General features: G+C 47.7%; 1 protein-coding gene across 6 annotated transcripts in view; it reads left to right on the forward strand.

Annotated features, from left to right (window-relative positions):
* The first annotated feature begins 12,082 nt into the window (after positions 1 to 12,082).
* Positions 12,083 to 18,363, forward strand: part of Cux1 (cut like homeobox 1) — a 333,866-nt gene continuing 327,585 nt past the window's right edge. For 4 of the 6 annotated variants that reach the window (XM_005344582.2, XM_005344581.2, XM_026784688.1 and 1 more), the window contains exon 1: positions 12,083 to 12,414. In XM_005344582.2, the coding sequence (XP_005344639.1) occupies positions 12,352 to 12,414 (63 nt within the window). In that variant the 5' untranslated portion in view covers positions 12,083 to 12,351. The remainder of the gene's footprint in view (positions 12,415 to 18,363) is intronic. The other 2 variants (XM_005344585.3, XM_005344584.3) reach the window with 2 other exon arrangements.

Here is an 18,363-nt window from a genome sequence, read left to right on the forward strand (position 1 = left end):
CCTGGAACTAGCTCTTTTTTTCCAGGCTGGTCTCGAACTCACAGAGATCCGCCTGCCTCTGCCTCCCGAGTGCTGGGATTAAAGGCGTGCGCCACCATCGCCCGGCCCCCCAGGGATATTTTAAACTCTTTTCAGCACAGAAGTTATCGTATTCCCAACCACCTTGCTTTACTACCTTCCCAGAAAGCACACGCACATGCCCGCACACGCACACATGTGCACGCACGCATGCGCACCAACGCCGTCAGCCTGATCCGGCTCTCAGCAGTAATTGCAGATATGGGTCTGCTTTATTTCACATCACATCAGAAAGGCAGGAAATTTTGCTTCTCTGTATGTGGTTGTGGCCTTGGCCCCGATTTCTCAAATAAAAAGTCCCAGAGAAACAGGACTTTAAGTTGGATATGAGGCTAGCCCCTTGCCAAAGTCAGACCTACCCAAAACACATCTCGCGCTGGTAATAAGTGGTTATGTTGCCAACGGAGCAAAGGATTACAATGCTCTGTGGCTTGAAGAATGTATGTTGGGGAAGTCAAGGCATTTACTAACCAGCAAAGACAAGCCAAAGGACCAGGGTGGGGTAGGAGGTGGGGAAGTCCTTTCTCCCTTTGGAATGTCTTCCCTGAATGCTTGGGGACAGAGAGCTCAGGATCACACACCTAGTTCTGGCTGCCGACCTAGCACAAAGTAGGCCCTCAATAAATACTCGTGGGAGGAATACATCATAAATAAATACATCAGTTGTTTGAGAAAACTACCTTGGGAGAGGGTAGCTGACATCATGTCATTAAAAGACGGTTGGAAAACTGGGCTGGGGAGATGGCTCAATCGGCAAAGCGCTTGCCTGGCAAACATCCGGACTCGAGTCTCAACCCCAGAACCCGTGTAAAAAGCCTGTGGGTGTGGTGGCACTGGCTTGGAATTCCTGCCCTGGGAGTGTGGGGAAAGGTGAGTTCTTGGGGCTCCCTGGCCAACTAGACTAGCCTATTTAGAGGAGTCCAGAGCATTAAGAGAGCCCTAAAAAGTTGAATGGTGCCTGCTGACTCGAGAGATTTTCTATCTCCGTGAATGCACACACCTGTGCATATGTATGTGAGCACACATGTACACCCGAATCCATATGAACACACACACACACACACACACACACACACACACACACACAGAGTCAAGCAGGGCCCTGAGACCCTGGCTGGGAAGTAAAATCCCCATTTTTTTCTTTTTTTCAGTACGCTGGGTCTCCATCTTCTAGTCTAGAAAATGGACTAAAGTATCAGTGGACAAAGTATCAAAGACAAAATAAGGAGATGTGTGTGGATTGCAGTTATATACGGTCTAGATAGTTTCTGATGCTATTTGTTTGTGTATTTAACGTGTGTGTGCCTGTGCGTGTGTGCCCTCCTGCACACTCACCGTGGGGTGCACATGAAGGACAGAGGACAACTTGCTGGTGTCGGTTCTCTCCTTCTAACACGTTGGTTCCAGGGACTGAACTTGGGTCATTAGACTTGGTGGCAAGTTTGCAGATATCTTTACTTGCTGAGCCTCTTTGACAATCCCTTGCCTTAGCTGGGCTTTTTGTTTGTTTTGCCTCACTATGTAGCTCTGGCCACCCTGGAACCCCCTGTCTCTTCCTCCTGAGGGCCGTGATACACAACTAGGCATAAGATCTCCCTGGAGCTAGAGTCACAGGAAGTTGTGGGTACTGGGACTCGAACCTGGATCCTCTGCAAGATCAGACTGTGTTCTGATCCACTGAGCCATCTCTCCAGCCCCTTTCACTGATTTTCCTGCTGGCCACTGACTGTATGAATGATGAGCATTTGACCGTGTCGTGTTGTTAGCCAGCTGTCTCCAGTATGCTGACTGGAGAGATGAGGTAAAGGCTCCCGTCAGTCTAGGAAACAGGCACTTGGTAGGACCTGCGTGGCTGGCAGCATGGTGGTATCCTGTCCAAAATGACAAGCTTCCCCCCCCCCCATTCTCACGAGATGCATCTCTAGCCTGTCCCCACCTTGCTGACATCTGAAGATTCCAATCTGCGCCTCACCATCCTGGCTCCTAGTTCAGCAGCCCCTTGTGCTTTCCTCCCCTGCATTAGGGGATTTAGTCTGTGACACACTGAGCATGCTTTTTCTGATCCCAAATATCCTCCACCTGCCCCCCCCCGCCCCGCCCTTAAATCCTACCCTACTCAAGAACCCATCATTTTCGAATTCTTTTGCTCATCTAAAGCCAGATGAGTTTCAAAGCCTGGGATGTGGCTTAGTGATAGAGACTGCCTGCAATTTCCCAGTTAGGGTCTAGGGACGTGGCTCCACTGTAAAACACCAGCCTAGAAGCCCCCAGTGAGGAACTGGGGTGTGTGTTGGTGGTAGAGCCTCTGCCTAGGGACCCCTCAGGCTGGGTGTGTGGCTCAGTGGTAGAGCCCCTGTCTAGGGTACCCTCAGGCTGGGTGTGTGGCTCAGTGGTAGAGCCCCTGCCTAGGGTACCCTCAGGCTGGGTGTGTGGCTCAGTGGCAGAGCATTTGCTAACACGCACAAGGTCCTGGGTTCAATCCCAGGTGTCCCAAAACAAACAAATAAACACATAAATGGAAATGTAAAATAATGAATATGGAGACTGGAGAGATGGCTCAGCCATTAAGAGCACAGACTGCTCTTCCAGAGGACCCGGGGTTCAATTCCCAGCACCCATATGACAGTTCACAGCTGTTTGTAACTGCAGTTCCAGGGGACCTGACACCCTCATACAGACATGCAGGCAAAAAACTAACACATAAAAATAAATAAATAAACAAACAAACAAATAAATAAATAAGCAGTGATGGGTCTTAACTACTTGCTCAGATCAGCACTAACACTAAGGCACACACCAGTGTCTCAGTAGCCCAGGTGCCCTGGAGCTGGCTGAGCCCAGCATAAGCTTCAAGCCACATTGTCAGCCTCTAAACTGTTAAACTCTGGGGTGGAGACCTTCTCTGCACCTTGTGAGTCTCTTACAGTGTCTGACACAATGTTCTACTCCCCAGGTGGTGCTGAGTGATTAGGGTTGAGTTTTTCCAGAATGATTAGTGATATCCCTGTCTGTTCCTTCCACCCCCATCCCCAAAAGACTTTTTTTTTTTTTTTTACTTCCTGAGACAGGGTTTCTCTGTAGCTTTGGAACCTGCCCTGGAACTAGCTCTTTTTTTTTTTTTTTTTTTTTTGGTTTTTCGAGACAGGGTTTCTCTGTGGTTTTGGAGCCTGTCCTGGAACTAGCTCTTGTAGACCAGGCTAGTCTCGAACTCACAGTGATCCGCCTGCCTCTGCCTCCCGAGTGCTGGGATTAAAGGCGTGCACCACCACAGCCCTGCTTCCAAAAGCCTTTTTTAAAGAACACGGGAGGGACTGGAGAGATGGCTCAATGGTTGAGAGCACATCTCATAGACAGGACCTAAGGTTGGTTCTCAGAACCCACCTTAAGTAGCTCACAACTTCCTATAACTCCAGCTCCAGGGGGATCCAATGCCCTCTTCTGGAGACTCTGTGAGCGCCACACACACACACACACACACACACACACACACACTATAAATCATAAAAATGCTTCAAACAAACAAATCAAAACAAACAAAAAAGAAAACAATCAGCCTGGATTCTGCAATTGCTGCAGCATCTGCCGTAGCTTCTCTGCCCTGACGGTGAGGATTTCCCCCTTCACCCAGACACTGCTGTATTTCACACTTACTTCAATTAGTACTAATAGAACCTCACTTGGTGCCTTTGTTGGATCTTTCCTTGGAGGCTCAGGAGAATTTTACAAGAAAGTGTTAATTATTCCCATTTTACAGACAGGAAACCGAGGCCAAGTAAGGCGGTGACTCAGTGGCAAAATTAGGACATGATTTTCCGTTGCAGTTTGCAATTGTCTGCCGTAATGATGGGATCATGCACTCCTTTGCTGCGTCAGAGTTAAATTACTGTCTAAGAAATGACATGTCAGACAGGGACTAAAGGATTACCTTGGTGGGTAGAATGTTTGCCTGACATGTAGAAGGCCCTGGATTTGATCCCCGGTACTTCATGAATCCAGGCACAGGGGCACATACCTGTAGCCATGGCATTCTGGGAGGGGGTAGGAGGATGGGAAGATCAAGTTCATCCTTGGCTATATAGCGAGTGTCAAGTTAGCCTGGGAGAATATATATATATATATATATATATATATATATATATATATACATATGTGATCTTGTATCCAGAAACAAACAAAAAAACCCACCACAGTTTTGACATCTTCTGAGAGTCTGGCTGTATTCTATCTAGCTACTTAAAGTTCTAATAACATAATACAGACTTTCAAAAACTGACAGTCGATCAAACGTTTAATCTGAATAGAGCTTGAGGGAATTTAAAAAAAAAAAAGTTTTCAACTCCTTAGGAGGGAGATCAGCTTTCCCATTCTGGGCGGGAGCAAGCCTTTAGAATCATACAAACCACACTTACTCAGGACAAAAATAATATACAACCCGACAGCCCCATGACAACGGAAATCCAATTACAGTTCATAGAAACAAATCATCATTTGACTCGAACTGTAGAGCTGTAGGGGTGTGTGGGAAAGAAACACAGGGCTGGGAAGAGGGCTTGGTGGCTAAGGATGCTTGCTGCTCTCCCAAAGGATCCCTAGTTCTGTTCACAGCACCCATGTTAGGTGCAAACTCAGCTCCAGGGGATCTGAAGCTGTCTTCTGGCTTCTGCAGGCAGCAGCACACTTGCGTACATGCCTACACATAGAAACATATTTGCGTCATTAGAAATAAAACAAAGTGTGGGGAGTAGAACAATGCTTCACTTTGCTTCAGGAAAACAACTTAAAAAAAACAAACATGTATATTTACATATATATGTATGTTTTTGCATGTGTTTGGTGCATGTGTTCATGTACCTGTTTGCATCTGTGTGTGTGCATTCATGTAGATGGCCAAGGATGGCTTCAGGTTTTTTTTTTTTTTCTCAGTCACCACCTTGTTCATCAAGACAGTGGTCAGTTTAGCTCTCTAGCTTGCTCTGGGGATCCCCTGTCCCTGCCTTTTACATGGGAATTACAGGTGGATTACCTTGCCCACTCAGAATTTACATGGGTGGTGGGGATTTGAACTCAGATCCCCTTACTTGACCAGTTTTACCCTCTGAGTCTCTCCAGCCTCCCCCCACATGGGCACATACAGACACACACACACGAGTGTGTGCATGCACACGTCCATGCACATACATATATTTCAAGACAGAGTCATGTATAGGTCAAGTTGTCCTTGGACTGTGAAACCGTGGGTGGACTTGAACTTTGGGTCCTCCTGTTTCCATCTCAGAAGTGTTGATCACATGACTCTACCGAGTGTGGTAGCTCACACCAGTAATCTCAGAGGTACCAGTTCTGCAGGGGAGGAGTCTAAGGCGGACCTGGACTACACAGAACGACCCTCTCTAAAATTACAAAACAGAACAAAGCGGTATTAATACTGAGATAAAAATGCGATTAGAGTACACACGACTTATCCCACTCAAGGAGTTAAGGACAGGAATTAACAGCACAGGTCCTGCCTTTGTGCAGAACTTGAACTGGACATTAAAGAAGATAATAATAATATTTATCTAGCACTTTACACATTTCAAGTCCTTTCAGGCTGCTGACTCGGTGCACTGTGAATTTCTGTTGATTCAGCAGTGACATCAGTGGGCGTCCTCGAGGGTGGCAATGTGCAGTATGACCTATGTGGACATCTCACCAACAGGAAGAGAAGGTTTAAAAAAAAAAGCCAAAGTGGATTTCTAATGCACTCCAAAGACTAGGAAACTTTATATGAGATATAACACAGGGGCTGGGAAGATGACCCAGCAGGTACAGTGTTCGCTGCACAAGCATGAGGATCTGAGTTCCGATGCCCAGAAACCATATTAAAAACAAACAAACAGCTGGGCCCTGGTGGCGCAGGCCTTTAATCCTAGCACTAGGAGGCAGAGGCAGGCGGATCTCTGTGAGTTTGAGGCCAGCCTGGTCTACAAGAGCTAGTTCCAGGACAAGCTCCAAAGCTACACAGAAACCCTGTCTTGAAACACCAAAAACCAAACCAAACAAATAAAAAATAAATCTCGGGGGCTGGAGCAATGGCTCAGTTGTTAAGAGTGCTTGATGCTCTTGCAGAGGACTTGAGTTCAGTTCCTGGTACCCACATCCTGCAGTGTGCAAGCCCCTGTAGCTCCAGGGATCTAATGCTCTCTTCTGGCCTTCAATGGGACCTGGACTCACGCGCGCGCACACACACACACAGAAATAAAATAAAAAGGACTTTAAAAAATGAACTAAAATAAATAAAAATGCCAAACTCAGTAGTCATGTCTCTAGTTCCTCTACTCCTATAGCAAGATGGGCGGTAGAGACAGGGGAGTCCCTCGGCTAGCCTGCTGTATACAACAGCAGCCAGCGACTCTCAAACAAGGTGGAAGGCTAGGACTCACACTGGAACTTCTCCTCTGATTTCTACTCGTGCACCCCTAACTCCCCCAACACACATACAATTACATGTGCACCTGCACACACCATACACTTAAAAACAGAGATAACGTATGTTTTGATTAAACTGAGACTAGAGCCAGGGAACTTGTGGCTGGTGAGGTAGGATTTGGAAGCGTAAGTGATAATAAGAAATTCCAGGCCCTCTCCTGCTTACTTGGACGGCCCAGCGTCCCAGGAGGTCAAGTCTGCGATGTTAGATGTGTAACAGTTTTCCTCTCCATTGCTTGCCTTGCTGGGGATCAGAACAAAGGCTTCCTGCAAGTAAGGGGAGAGTTTTACCACTGAGCCCCAGCCCCCACAATGCTATTCTCGATCTGCGTTCAAAGAGTAGGCTGCCTCCATCAAAAAGCTCAGTTTCTTAAGACAAGTGGGAGAGAGCAGAGCGGAATCATTAAAGGTGCGGAAAGATCCCTCCTACAAGCGTCATCATATATCAAGATATTGCCGATCTGAAGTGCGTGGCTTAAAGGTGGGCCAGGAATGAAGCCTTTGATGGTTTTATAAAGGGTCTCAGACATGAAGACAGGCTCTCCCCTGAGACAGGCAGGGAGGGTGGCGAACATGAGCGTCTCCTAGTTAGACTTAGTTCTTACAAGTCCGACAGGTTCTTGGTACAATTATATAACTCCATATACAGTTGGCATGTAGAGATGAATGAGGTACTGTGCGTGTAATTACATGTAGCAAAATGTGTACTTTTATTTGGTGGGTACTTACATCGTGCTGTGAATAGTGTACTTAGAAATAATTAACATAAAGCATTAATTCAAAAAACAAAACAATTAAAAGTAGTTTGGCTTTCTTGAACTAAAAAAAACAAAAATAGATCTGGAATCTTCTTTCGTTCCTTTTAGCATTGGTGCCAAATTGTTCTGGAAGGCAGTTACCACACACATACACACACCCCTCTGTCGTTCATGTTTTGGTTTAAAAAAAAAGGCCTTTACAAATTTGAAGTGTTTCAAAACTTCTGTCTGGTTTTAGATATTTTCAAATTGAAGACATTGATGCATTTTTTTGAATGAATACCTTCAGCTAATTTTGAATACACACATATATATTTCTTTAATTTTTGTTTTTTGAGACAAGAGTTTCTCTGTGTATTCTGGCTGCCCTGAAACTCATTCTGTAGACCAAGCTGGCATCAGATTCAGAGATCTGCCTGTCTCTGCCTCCTGAGTATTGGGATTAAAGGCGTGCGCCACCACTGCCCAGATGAACTTCTATATTTGTAAAATTCAGATATTTTTTCATATGTCTTACTATGAATAGGAATCTTTTTTTCCCTACCGTCTACAGTCATGCTTTCGTAGCTGTGAATACATTATGGTGTAGGTTTTAACTGAATTTTATTTTTAATTATGTGCATGTGTCTGTCTATGTAAGGGTATGTGACTAAGAGTTCGGGTGCCTGTGGAGGTGAGAGGCATGGAATCCCCTGAAGAAGGAATAACTGCTGGTTGTGAGCTGCCTGGCAGGGCTGCTGGGAACCGAACTCAGGTCCTCTGCAAGAGGGCAAGTACTCTTAACACTGAGCCATCTCTCCAGCCCCTGTGGTGCTGTTTTCAGAGTTTGCACTGTTTATGGTTACGTGAAAAATTTTATTTCTTTATTATTAATATGCATGCATGTATGTGCGCACAGGTGCTATGGTACCCATGGGACCGTAAAAGATCATTTTCAGAGGTAGCTTGCTCTGTTCACCTGTGAGTTTTGGGGCACGAGTACAGGTCTTCAAACTTTGAGAGCAAGTGCCTTTACCTACTGAACTATCTCCAAGGCTCTGGAATATTCCTTGATGAAAACTGACTCCAGTTCTAATTGGGATGTAAAAATATAAGAAGGAGAATTAAGACTTTAGAATGAGTATTGAAAGTTTGGGGTTTTGGGATTATTCTTTTTTTTTTTTTTTTTGAGACAGGATTTCTCTGTATTTTTGGAGCCTGTCCTGGAACTAGCTCTTGTAGATCAGGCTGGCCTCGAACTCATAGAGATCTGCCTGCCTCTTATTCTTAGGATTTTAGTTTGGTAAATATTCCAGATTATTCCTTGGTGTTTCTTAGGAAGAACATTTCTTGGGATCACCTAGGGAGGATGCGTTTAGTAGGTATTACCCTGGATGGTGGCTTCGGAAACCATACATTCGCCAACATTCACCTAACAGGTTTTTGTAAACTAAACATGATGCTACGAGAAGAGGGAGTCCACACTATGAGGAGAAATAGGGAAGAGTAAATTCCCCAGGGTATCTTACACTTTTCTCTGACATCCCTTAGTGTTACCACAGCCCCAACGGAGTCTTGTTATCACTATTTGCTGTTGTTGGTCTTTGGAGACGGGGTCTCATCAGCAAGGCTGGCCCCAAATTCCTTATGTATCCTGCTGGATTTCTTGCTCTCCTACCTTTGCCTCCTGCTGGGGTGACAGGTGTGCGCCCCATGGTAGCTACTCCGATTTTATTTTATCATTTTGGGTAACAATAAAAACAGCTCCAGGAGAGACAGAGAAATTTCTGGGTTCCTGCAATTACTTACGTAGTTGCCCTCTTTGGTGCTAAGCCAGATTTAAAGGTGCCGGGAATGGATATCATTTTGATCAGTTTTCTCATTTGATGACAGGGGCTTAATGGGGAAAGCTTGGGGTGGCAATTAGTCATGCACTTGGGAACTGAGAGTCTCTTCCCCTAAAGGGAGAAGCTAAACATTAAAAAAAAAAAATGACCAAATGCCTTTGGATTGTTTTTCTTATGCCTCATTCAAAGTCATATCAATTGTATGTCGAGTTTATTTTATTTTTTGGTCCTGGGTCAGAGCCATCCTTTCTCACTCTGGGTTCTGGAAAGATCTGATCACTCATTGTGTTATCTTTGTGGGTGGCGATGGAGGCAGAAGTTCTTAAACCCTTCCATTTTTGAAATATTTTTAGCAATTCATAACTTTGTAAAGCCACTGTATTGAGATGCCAGTGGCTGTGCAGGTTTTACAATACTTCGCCTGAACCTCAACCTGAAATGGGAAAAAAAAAAAACCAAACTCAGTCTTTGAAATACTTATAGTTTGTTCTTTATTAAATTTCATTTATTAATTATGAAAATGATGAGTTTGTGTGCATGATGTGTGCAGTGGCACACATGCCACAGCCATAGGGTGGAGGTCAGAGGACACTTTCGTGGATTCTGGGACTGGAACTCAAGTCATCCGACTTGCACAGCAATTGCTCTGCCCACTGAGACACCCCACCATCTCGAAGCTCTTCTTTTTATGTCTCCTCTTGTTCCGGACATCTTAAATGCACTCTTCAAAATCTTTTCACAAGTCTTTGCATTGTTACTTCATTCACCCAAGATAATTTTTGATTAGTGATTTAACTTTTGAAATGAGAACATTTTATGCCATTGGAGAAGTCATCCTAATTCCTCCCTCCCCCCCTTCTTGGCTGAGGGCTATAAAAGTTTGTATAACTCAAAAACTATGTTAGGAGAAATTTAAATTTTACTTAAATAAAGTTTAAGCTCTGGGTCACCCAATGTAAGCCAGGTTAACGTGCAAAAATATAAACATAACTAGAAACGGAACAGTTGTATTTAATACCCGTCAAACTTGTATCTAAAATATTGCTATGGATTCAGAACTCTGAATTCCAACCAGATGTATTTCCCGACTATTACACAGGTCATATATATTTCAGTTTTTAAAGTTCAAACCCAGGGGATCGACACGATAATTAGATTGAGAACATCTGTGGTAAATCCATACCATTTCCCCGATCGTTCCTCACGAGAGGGAATTGGCTTGTTTTAAGGCTCCCGCACATTTTGTTTAGCCGCCTTTAGGCCAATTTTTGTCGTTCTTGCCGGCCACCGCACAAACATAGATGGTCTCTAAAGTGCAAGATAGGGGGGGAAAAAAGGGTAAGATCTAAGTGGCTCAAGGTGGCCTTGTAGTTGCTTCCCGCTTGGACCCCGAATAGGGCGTGGCCAAGTACGCGGAGCCCCGGTGGGCAAGTGTGACGGGGGACCCTGAGAACCCGAGTGTCGGGGAGCCGCTGCCCTCTACCGGGCGGCGCGATCGGAACTGCAGAGCAGCCGCCCGCGCGTTCCGGCTCCGGCGCCTAACACTCAGGCAAGCCTGCGGCCACCCGAGATCCGCAGTGTCCCTCCTGACGCCGCGTCACGGTATCCGGACTGGAGACTGGCTCTGCGCCCCCTGACGCCCGCTCGCTCCCACGCACCTGCTTCGTGGCGCTCCTGCGGCTCAGAGGCTGCGACTTGGGAAGCCCAGTGCAACCGGGTCTCGACCGCTCCGTGACAGAGACGCTTCGGGCGGCAGTTGCAAGATCTGGGACACTTGCGTTCTTTAAATCTCGGGTGGGAACTTTCACTTCCAGCCCCTTTCTCCAAAAATATCGATCTCACCGCAACCGATTAGCGCTAAACCCTCAAACTTGGCCCCGAGAGCAATTATTTTCTACTGTCATGTTTTGTGTTCCATACACACGTTATTTACATATAATTTTAAAGATTAAGGAATTTGGGGGATTTGTTTTAACTAATTACACGTTCAGCGAGACGCAGAAGAGTGAAAACACTGTATCCCTACTGTAAACGCAAACTCGCTGGTGTGAATAAATTCATTAAAGATGACGACCCCAAAACGCGTACTTTGGGGCCAGAGGAAACGTAAAGAGAATTTCCTCCCCCCGACTCTCGGTTTTAAAGTGAGCATTTCTGTAAACTCGGGAACACGCGCTCCGTTTTGAGTGCAACGCACGCTTTCAAACTTTCTGCCTGCAAAGACGAGGCGCGGAGCTGAGTGAACCACAGAGGAAGTTTCTTGGATTGTGTCGCAGAAGCGTGGTTGGGGACAGAGCTATACTCTAAGACTTTGCCAGTCCCGGCCGAAGCTGGAGCGGCTCTGAAGGGTGGGGAGCCTGCTGCCACTTGCTGATGTGTTCCCGTGCAATTTGGGGATCGCACCGAGTGTGGGGCATGAACGCGAGCACAGCAACAGCAGCCGCGGGAGGGTCCAGGGCTGGTGGTCAACCCCTCCCTTTACCACTACACAATTGTACTTCCTCGAATGTGAAACACTGGTAGTGACCCATGCGGTCTGGAGGTCCCCCAGCTGGAAGGCACAGGGGACCGGAGTGAGGTCATCCCCGGCACAAGCGCGCGGGACGGGCGGTGGGTCCGGGTCGCCGGCTTTGCAGGTGGTCATGGCACGCTCCGCATGCACGGGGCCAAAGAGCGCTGAGCCCGCACACGGCCGCGAGCGGCGCAGCTCACCGTCCCCGCGTGAGAAAGCCGGGGGACTTCACCCCGGGGCGAGCCCCCCCCCAGCGATCGTGCGACCTTTTCGGGGGGGCTCCCATTAGGTGAGCGGCAGGGCCCCCGTGGAGACCCTGCAGCGCCCCCTCGAGGCCGGGCCGCCGCAGGGTCGCCGCGCGGCCGGGGAGGGGGGCTCGCGGCGGGGCGCGCGGGAAAAAGGGTGAGGGGTCGCGAGGGCCCCGGATGCCCGCGCTCGGGCTGTGGGGAGAGAGCGCGGCGCGCGCGCGCCAAGGCCGCCACCGCCGCCGCGTTACCCTCAGGCTCCTGACTCCGCGGCGGAGGCGGCGGCGGTGGCGGCGGCGGCGGCGGCGGCGCCGTGAGGAAGGCTTAGTCCTCGTCCGCGGTGGCTGAGGCGGCGGCCGGCTCCAGGCCGGGTTTTGGCGCCCGCCCGCCTGCTGCCTCCTGGCGGCTCCTGAACTCCAGCCCCCTCTCTATCAGCCTCTCACTCCGTCTCAATATGTCTCAAGATGGCGGCCAATGTGGGATCGATGTTTCAATATTGGAAGCGCTTTGATTTACAGCAGCTGCAGGTCAGGCTTCTCGGCGCTCGGCCTCGCGCCCGGGGGGTGAGGGCTGCGGGCGGTCGCGGCCTCCCTCAGGAAGGAGGGTGACACTCCGGGCTGCCAGGCCCTGGCGGGGGTGCTGAGGCGACAGGGGAAGGCAGGAGGGGGGTGCCGGGAGAAGAGCGGGGCCGAGTCGGCGGCGAGTCCCTCGGGCTCCCCGGCTCTCATTGATCACTCGGCTTGATCAGAAATTGATCCTCTTTGTTCAATTCATCGATCAGCCCAAGATGGCGCCGGAGCCGCCAGCCGCCACCAACATCTTTGCCCCCCGGTGTCTGCCCCCTTCAACCCCGGAGGGTGTCTTCCTCCCCACCATCATCGCCATCACCACCGTCGCCGTCGTGGCCGACCCCGCGCGCTGTCGTGGTCTTGGGACCCCGGTGGGAAGGAGGGGGGAGCGGCGATCTTCCCCCCCCCCCGGGGGCTCAGTGGGAACTCGCGCGCGCTAAAGAGGGGGACGCGCCACGGGGTGACTCCGGAGGGGTGGCGGGCTTGCCGAGCAGAGAGCTGCGGGACGCTCGTCGCCCTCCCGCCAGTCACGTCCTGCCTTTCCCCCCAGCTCAGCCCCGGCGTATTCCCGGGGAAAGTTTGTGGGGAGTTGCTGGTGGGGGGTGAAGCGCCTGTCTCTCTCTTTCCTCTGTCTCCGGGAGGAGAGAGTCGCGGACCGCCGCCGCCGCCGCCACTGCCCCGCCGGCGCGGCGGAGCTGGAGCTGGTGGCGCTGTGGTGCCGCCGGCTCCGGGGGAGGGTCAGATCGGCCACCGGCGGCTGGCGGCAGCGGCGACGGCCAGGCTGGCGGGTGGCCCCTTGTCGTGGAGACGGCGGGAGGCTTGGAGCTCCTGGCTGCTCCCCGGTCGGTCTCCTTGTGCAGAGCCGCCACCATTCTTCTTTTCACTACTCCCGTAAGGGATTGTCAACCGGTGTGGACCGGCTAGGGGACCGGCTTCCCGGTGTGGCGGGTCCCTTCCCCCACCCCGTTTGTTTACGTCCCGGGGCCAACCCGCAAGCCCCGCGCTCTTTTGTGTGTCTGCTGCGTGAAAGTGACTGCGGAGCTGGATCTGTCCCCCTTTTTTGCGCCGGGGGACTTCCCTGGGAAGGGGTTGTGGGGGAAGGCTTTGGAAGGGGAAAACTTGGCTGGCGGGCGACGCCGGTGGGTCGCGCAGAGTGTGGGATCGGCCCCGGAGGAGGGGGAAGGTGCGGGAGGAAGGCTGCAACTTTCCACCGAGTGCAGGCCCCTGCGTGACCCGATCTCGGGCGCTTTTCCTACCGGATCACTGATCGGTGCAGACAGACTTAGCTGTGCGTCTCAGGGACTTCCAGGGCTCCCTCGCCTCACTGACCCGTCGCTTGCATCACTCCAGCCCCTCACTCTCTTTCGCGGAGGGGTGTATTCTGTCCTCTTTGCTAAGGGGCCCCAGGAGCTATGGAGCGCGCGGCAGGTCCTCTGCAAGCTGCCTTCTCCAGCCCGGTTCTCGAAAGCAAAGCCCCTGGGGCCCCGCTGGACTGTGTGGAGACTGATTGTGGTTCCCCATCTCCTCGAGGGGATGGTGCCGGGGCTTCCCATTTCTCCGCGGAGCTGCCTGCTTGCCCAGAGGATGGTATCCTGCCTGCCACCCCTCATCTGAACCAGCTTCTCGCCCTTGGGGCCCTCCCTGCTAGTGCTAGCTCCGCGTTCGCGGCTCCTGGACAGCCCCGGGAATCAGCCAGGTGGATGTTTTACGTAGCCGGAGCCAAGTTGAAGGTGAGCGGCGAATGAGCCCGCAGAGCTTTGATCATTGGGGACCCTGGGGAGTGGGGACAGTTTTGTGGTCCAGAGCGGCATTGTGTGTGTGAGACAGAGATGTTCCATAACATCTCTAGGGAACCGCCTTTGCTCCCAACTCTGAAGTGTGCTTGAACTTGAACTTGAGTGAACTTTCCTAACCCACCCGCAGCACCCTTAGGAGTCTGAAACAAACGAACTCCATATGTAGGCCTGCAGGAAACCAAGCTGATTGGATTAAAACATAAATAAGTGGAGTGAAACAACTTTAATTGTGCTTGCTTTTTCTACCCTTGCCTACGTGAGGACGATAAGGCAGACTCATACTCGTTATGAAATTTCCTCCCATTTCTCTCTTAACTAAGGAAGACTATGTGAAATATGTATTTCTGATAAGATTAAAACTTAAAGAAGTTCGAGTATTTACTGACTAAAATAGATTACTCCATAGTGTCATTGTGTAAATTAGATTCCTGAATGTAATGTACACAGCCGGATGGCATTTTTTGATTAATTGGTCTACCCTATTTTAGTAAAAATAGCTCCCTTTTACCATAATTTAATTCGTGTGCTTACTGTAAAACCCGTTGTGGAATTTTAAGAAACAAACCTTAATTTTCACTATCACTACCCCCTTGTGACATCTCAGTTTAATATTAGTAAAGTTCCTTTATTAAGGATTCCCAAAGAAGGCCAGAAAAATGATTTGGTTTCTTGAGAATTAATAGATTTTATGAACTTGGTATATGTTCTTGCAGCCTCTCCAGCCCCCCAATACATTGATTAGCTTTCTTGGGGGATCTTGAGGACATTTCACCTCATGACTTCATTCTAAGTTTCCCTTATAGTTAACAGGAATGAACTTTCTGTTGCTCTTAAAACAACAACAACAACAAACAAAATCCTTTGTTTAAGCACTGTCGTTGTTACAGAGCCTATTGGCTTTTGGTAGATAACGATTTGGCCTTAGGTGGTTTCAACTGTGTCACCGGTAGGCAACTTTGAAAGCCTTACTTGAACTTGGAATGCCAAAGATCAAGTGTGATTCTGGACTGCTCTTTTATCTGGGAGCTTAGGTCCAGGGTTTTTGAGTTGGTATCTGGTTGAGGGTCCTCTTTTCTCACTAATGGAGAGTTGGAGATTTTGGGTGAGAATTTTTTAGGTATCACTAAGATCCAACTGACTGAAAGCCTTCTCTGAATCTTAGCTGGATCCAGTTAGGTCTTGGCTAGATGGAGCAGGACCCTGCACCCCTTCAGCATCTTGGAGGGCTATGTTCTTATGCCCATTCTTCTTGGGTCTTAAAACCACCTTGGGACTTGGAGTGGATGTCTGCTGCTAAAGAGAGTTTCTGAAAACTGGACTGTTTCCTTTCTCATCACCAACCGAGGCTTGTCCTGTGCAAAATTAGTGTGCTCTAGCATTGCTAAGACTAGTTGAACAAGTTTTGATCCTGACGTAGACTTGTAAAAACCAAACTTTTTTTTATTAAGAAAAACACTATTGTATAAATTTATCTTTTAAATACATGTTTGAAAAGAGATATATTTAACTCTTGTAACTTGTTTTCACATTAGTGGAGCTCTGAATCTTCTCGGGGTTGGGGCCTGCCTGTGACTGCGTCAGTCTGGGGCGTTTTCCCTGTAGTATGATCTGTTCTCTTTTGAAAATTCCCTGCAAAAGTGAACTTTAAAACTGTTCTCTCCCCAAATTAAAAAACCAGTTCAGTTTTTGCTGAAGTCCATTTTCTGGTTGCTTTTCTTTTTTTCCTCTTATGGCCATGCTTGAATTTGTATGTGTGTGCGCATGTATTTGTGTGTGTGAGTTGTGTTTCCAGCACTCCAACGCTGCTCCTTGTAATAAGTATATAATTTCAATTAAAATACCTCCCTTAGTGCCTTTGATAGGATAATGAATGAACAAATGATGCAGGGCACTCCTATTTTTTCTTTTCCTGGTTCTTTTAATATAGGTGTCTTATGAGACGGTGTGGGAAGGGTTATTATCAGTTGCTTAAAGCTTTTACCTGGGTGAAACTTTTTTTTTTTTTTAAAGGCACAAGTCAGTGCAAGGATAAAATAATGCAGTAACTCTTGATGCAGTTGGGTGCACTGAAGCCCTTTGGCCCGTCTTCTATCAATACTCAGGTCTAACTTGGAAATGGGAACAGACAACTCCATCTATTCAAGAATTTTTCTCTCCTAATCCATCGAGTGGACCTGCCATCTGCTCAACCCCACTGAGCCCAAGACACTTAACTAGTTTTAAAAGTACCTTTTCTGTTGACAGTCAAAGAAGAGAAAACTATCAGTGTGTGTGGGAGCTTTCCATTGATGGTCAAGGTTTTCCTGGGATTGTAGGAAAAATAAGGCCAGAGAAAAGTCCAAGTCTCTATTCCATAGTGAAATGAAGGAAAGATAGATTTGTTAGGGGACAATCTGTATGTTACTTTAGGAGAAATGTCACCATAAGAAAAAAATCTCTGTTCTTGACCTTGGTTCTTTTTATAGTTTCCAAAAATTTCACGTATCTTACTGGGGCATAACATGAATGTCAAGTTACTGTAGTAAGTTATTCTGCTATATAGAATTGTAAGTGACTATAAGAATTATTTTAAATTTATTTGAAATTTAATACGTTGCTTTAAAGTATATATGCCCTTCCCAAGAAAGGTCCGATTTTTATTAGTCATTGTCAGCGGCAGAAATGTGTCTACCTCGTCTTTTTGTTTTGTCTGAAGCTCTGGGTTATTGCTGCCGCAGAGAGATAGTTTTGGTTTCAATTGAAATTCCCCTGCCTCTGATTGTTTAAACCAGACCCTTAATCTTATTTTAACATATTTTAACCATTCAAAAAACCTGGAAGACTTGTTTTGTGTAAGTAGCAAGCAAATGCAGTTTAAACACTCCAGCAATTCTGGTATCTAATTGGAAACAGGTGGGGCTCTTGGACTCTTTCGTGGGAGTCTGACCGTAGCCAAGTGGAGGGACACTTGCTGCTGCTAGTTATTCATTTTGTTGGTGATATTTGAAGAGAGGCCCATAAGCCTCTTTTTGCCCCAAACTGCTATTTACCTGAACATCCTAGTCATGTCTGAGAGTAAAAAGATCTCAGAGGCAATAATTGGATAAGAGGTGTTTTTTGTTTTTCAGAGACAAGGTCTCTCTGTCTACTTAGCCCTGGCTGTCCTGAACTCAGCAATCCACTTGCCTCAGCTTGCTGAGTTCAGGGATTAAGGGCACCAGTCACTACTCTTGGCTCATCCATGATCCAAACATAGATTTACATTTTATGATAACTTGATGGTGATTTGAGTTCAGGGACAAGTTACTTTACCTAAAAATTCTACATGTAATGAAAGGCTTTTTCATTGAAAGCCTTAAAATTTTTACTTGGTCAGTGCCAGGATCTCCTGAACTTTTTGCCTTTTTCCTATTTCAGGTTTTGAGGGTATGCTTCTGAGAGCCACCTGGCAACTTTGACTTGCTGTATGTTCCAAATTAGGTTTTGCTGTGTGTATGTGTACTAGGATTTTCTAAGGAGTGTTTGGAGTTGTTGGTCTTGTTCATGTTTCCTGAGTTGCTTTGAGTCCCACTTTTAAAATTCTTTAATTAAGGGGGCTGGATAGACGGCTCAGTGGTTAAGAGCATTGCCTGCTCTTCCAAAGGTCATGAGTTCAATTCCCGGCAACCACATGTTGGCTCACAACCATCTGTAATGAGGTCTGGTGCCCTTTTCCGGCCTGCAGACATACATTCAGACAGAATATTGTATACATAATAAAAATAAATAAATATCTTAAAAAAATAGGATTTAAAAAAATTCTTTAATTAATCTATCTCTGTAGCACAAGACAGTTTCAAACTCAGAGTAGTCCTCCTGCCTTGACCCATCCCAATACTGAGATTACAGACATGAACCACTGTACTCATCCCTGACAAATTCTTTTTTTTTTGGTTTTTTGACGTAGGGTTTCTCTGTATGTTTGGAGCCTGTTCTGGAACTAGCTTTTGTAGACCAGGCTGGCCTCAAACTCACAAAGATCTACCTGCTTCTGCCTCCCGAGTGCTGGGATTAAAGGCGTGCGCCACCACCGCCCGGCACAGATTCATTCCTTCCTTCCTTCCTTCCTTCCTTCCTTCCTTCCTTCCTTCCT

Source organism: Microtus ochrogaster, chromosome 2 (genome assembly GCF_000317375.1).
Source record: "Microtus ochrogaster isolate Prairie Vole_2 chromosome 2, MicOch1.0, whole genome shotgun sequence".
NCBI lineage: Eukaryota > Metazoa > Chordata > Mammalia > Rodentia > Cricetidae > Microtus > Microtus ochrogaster.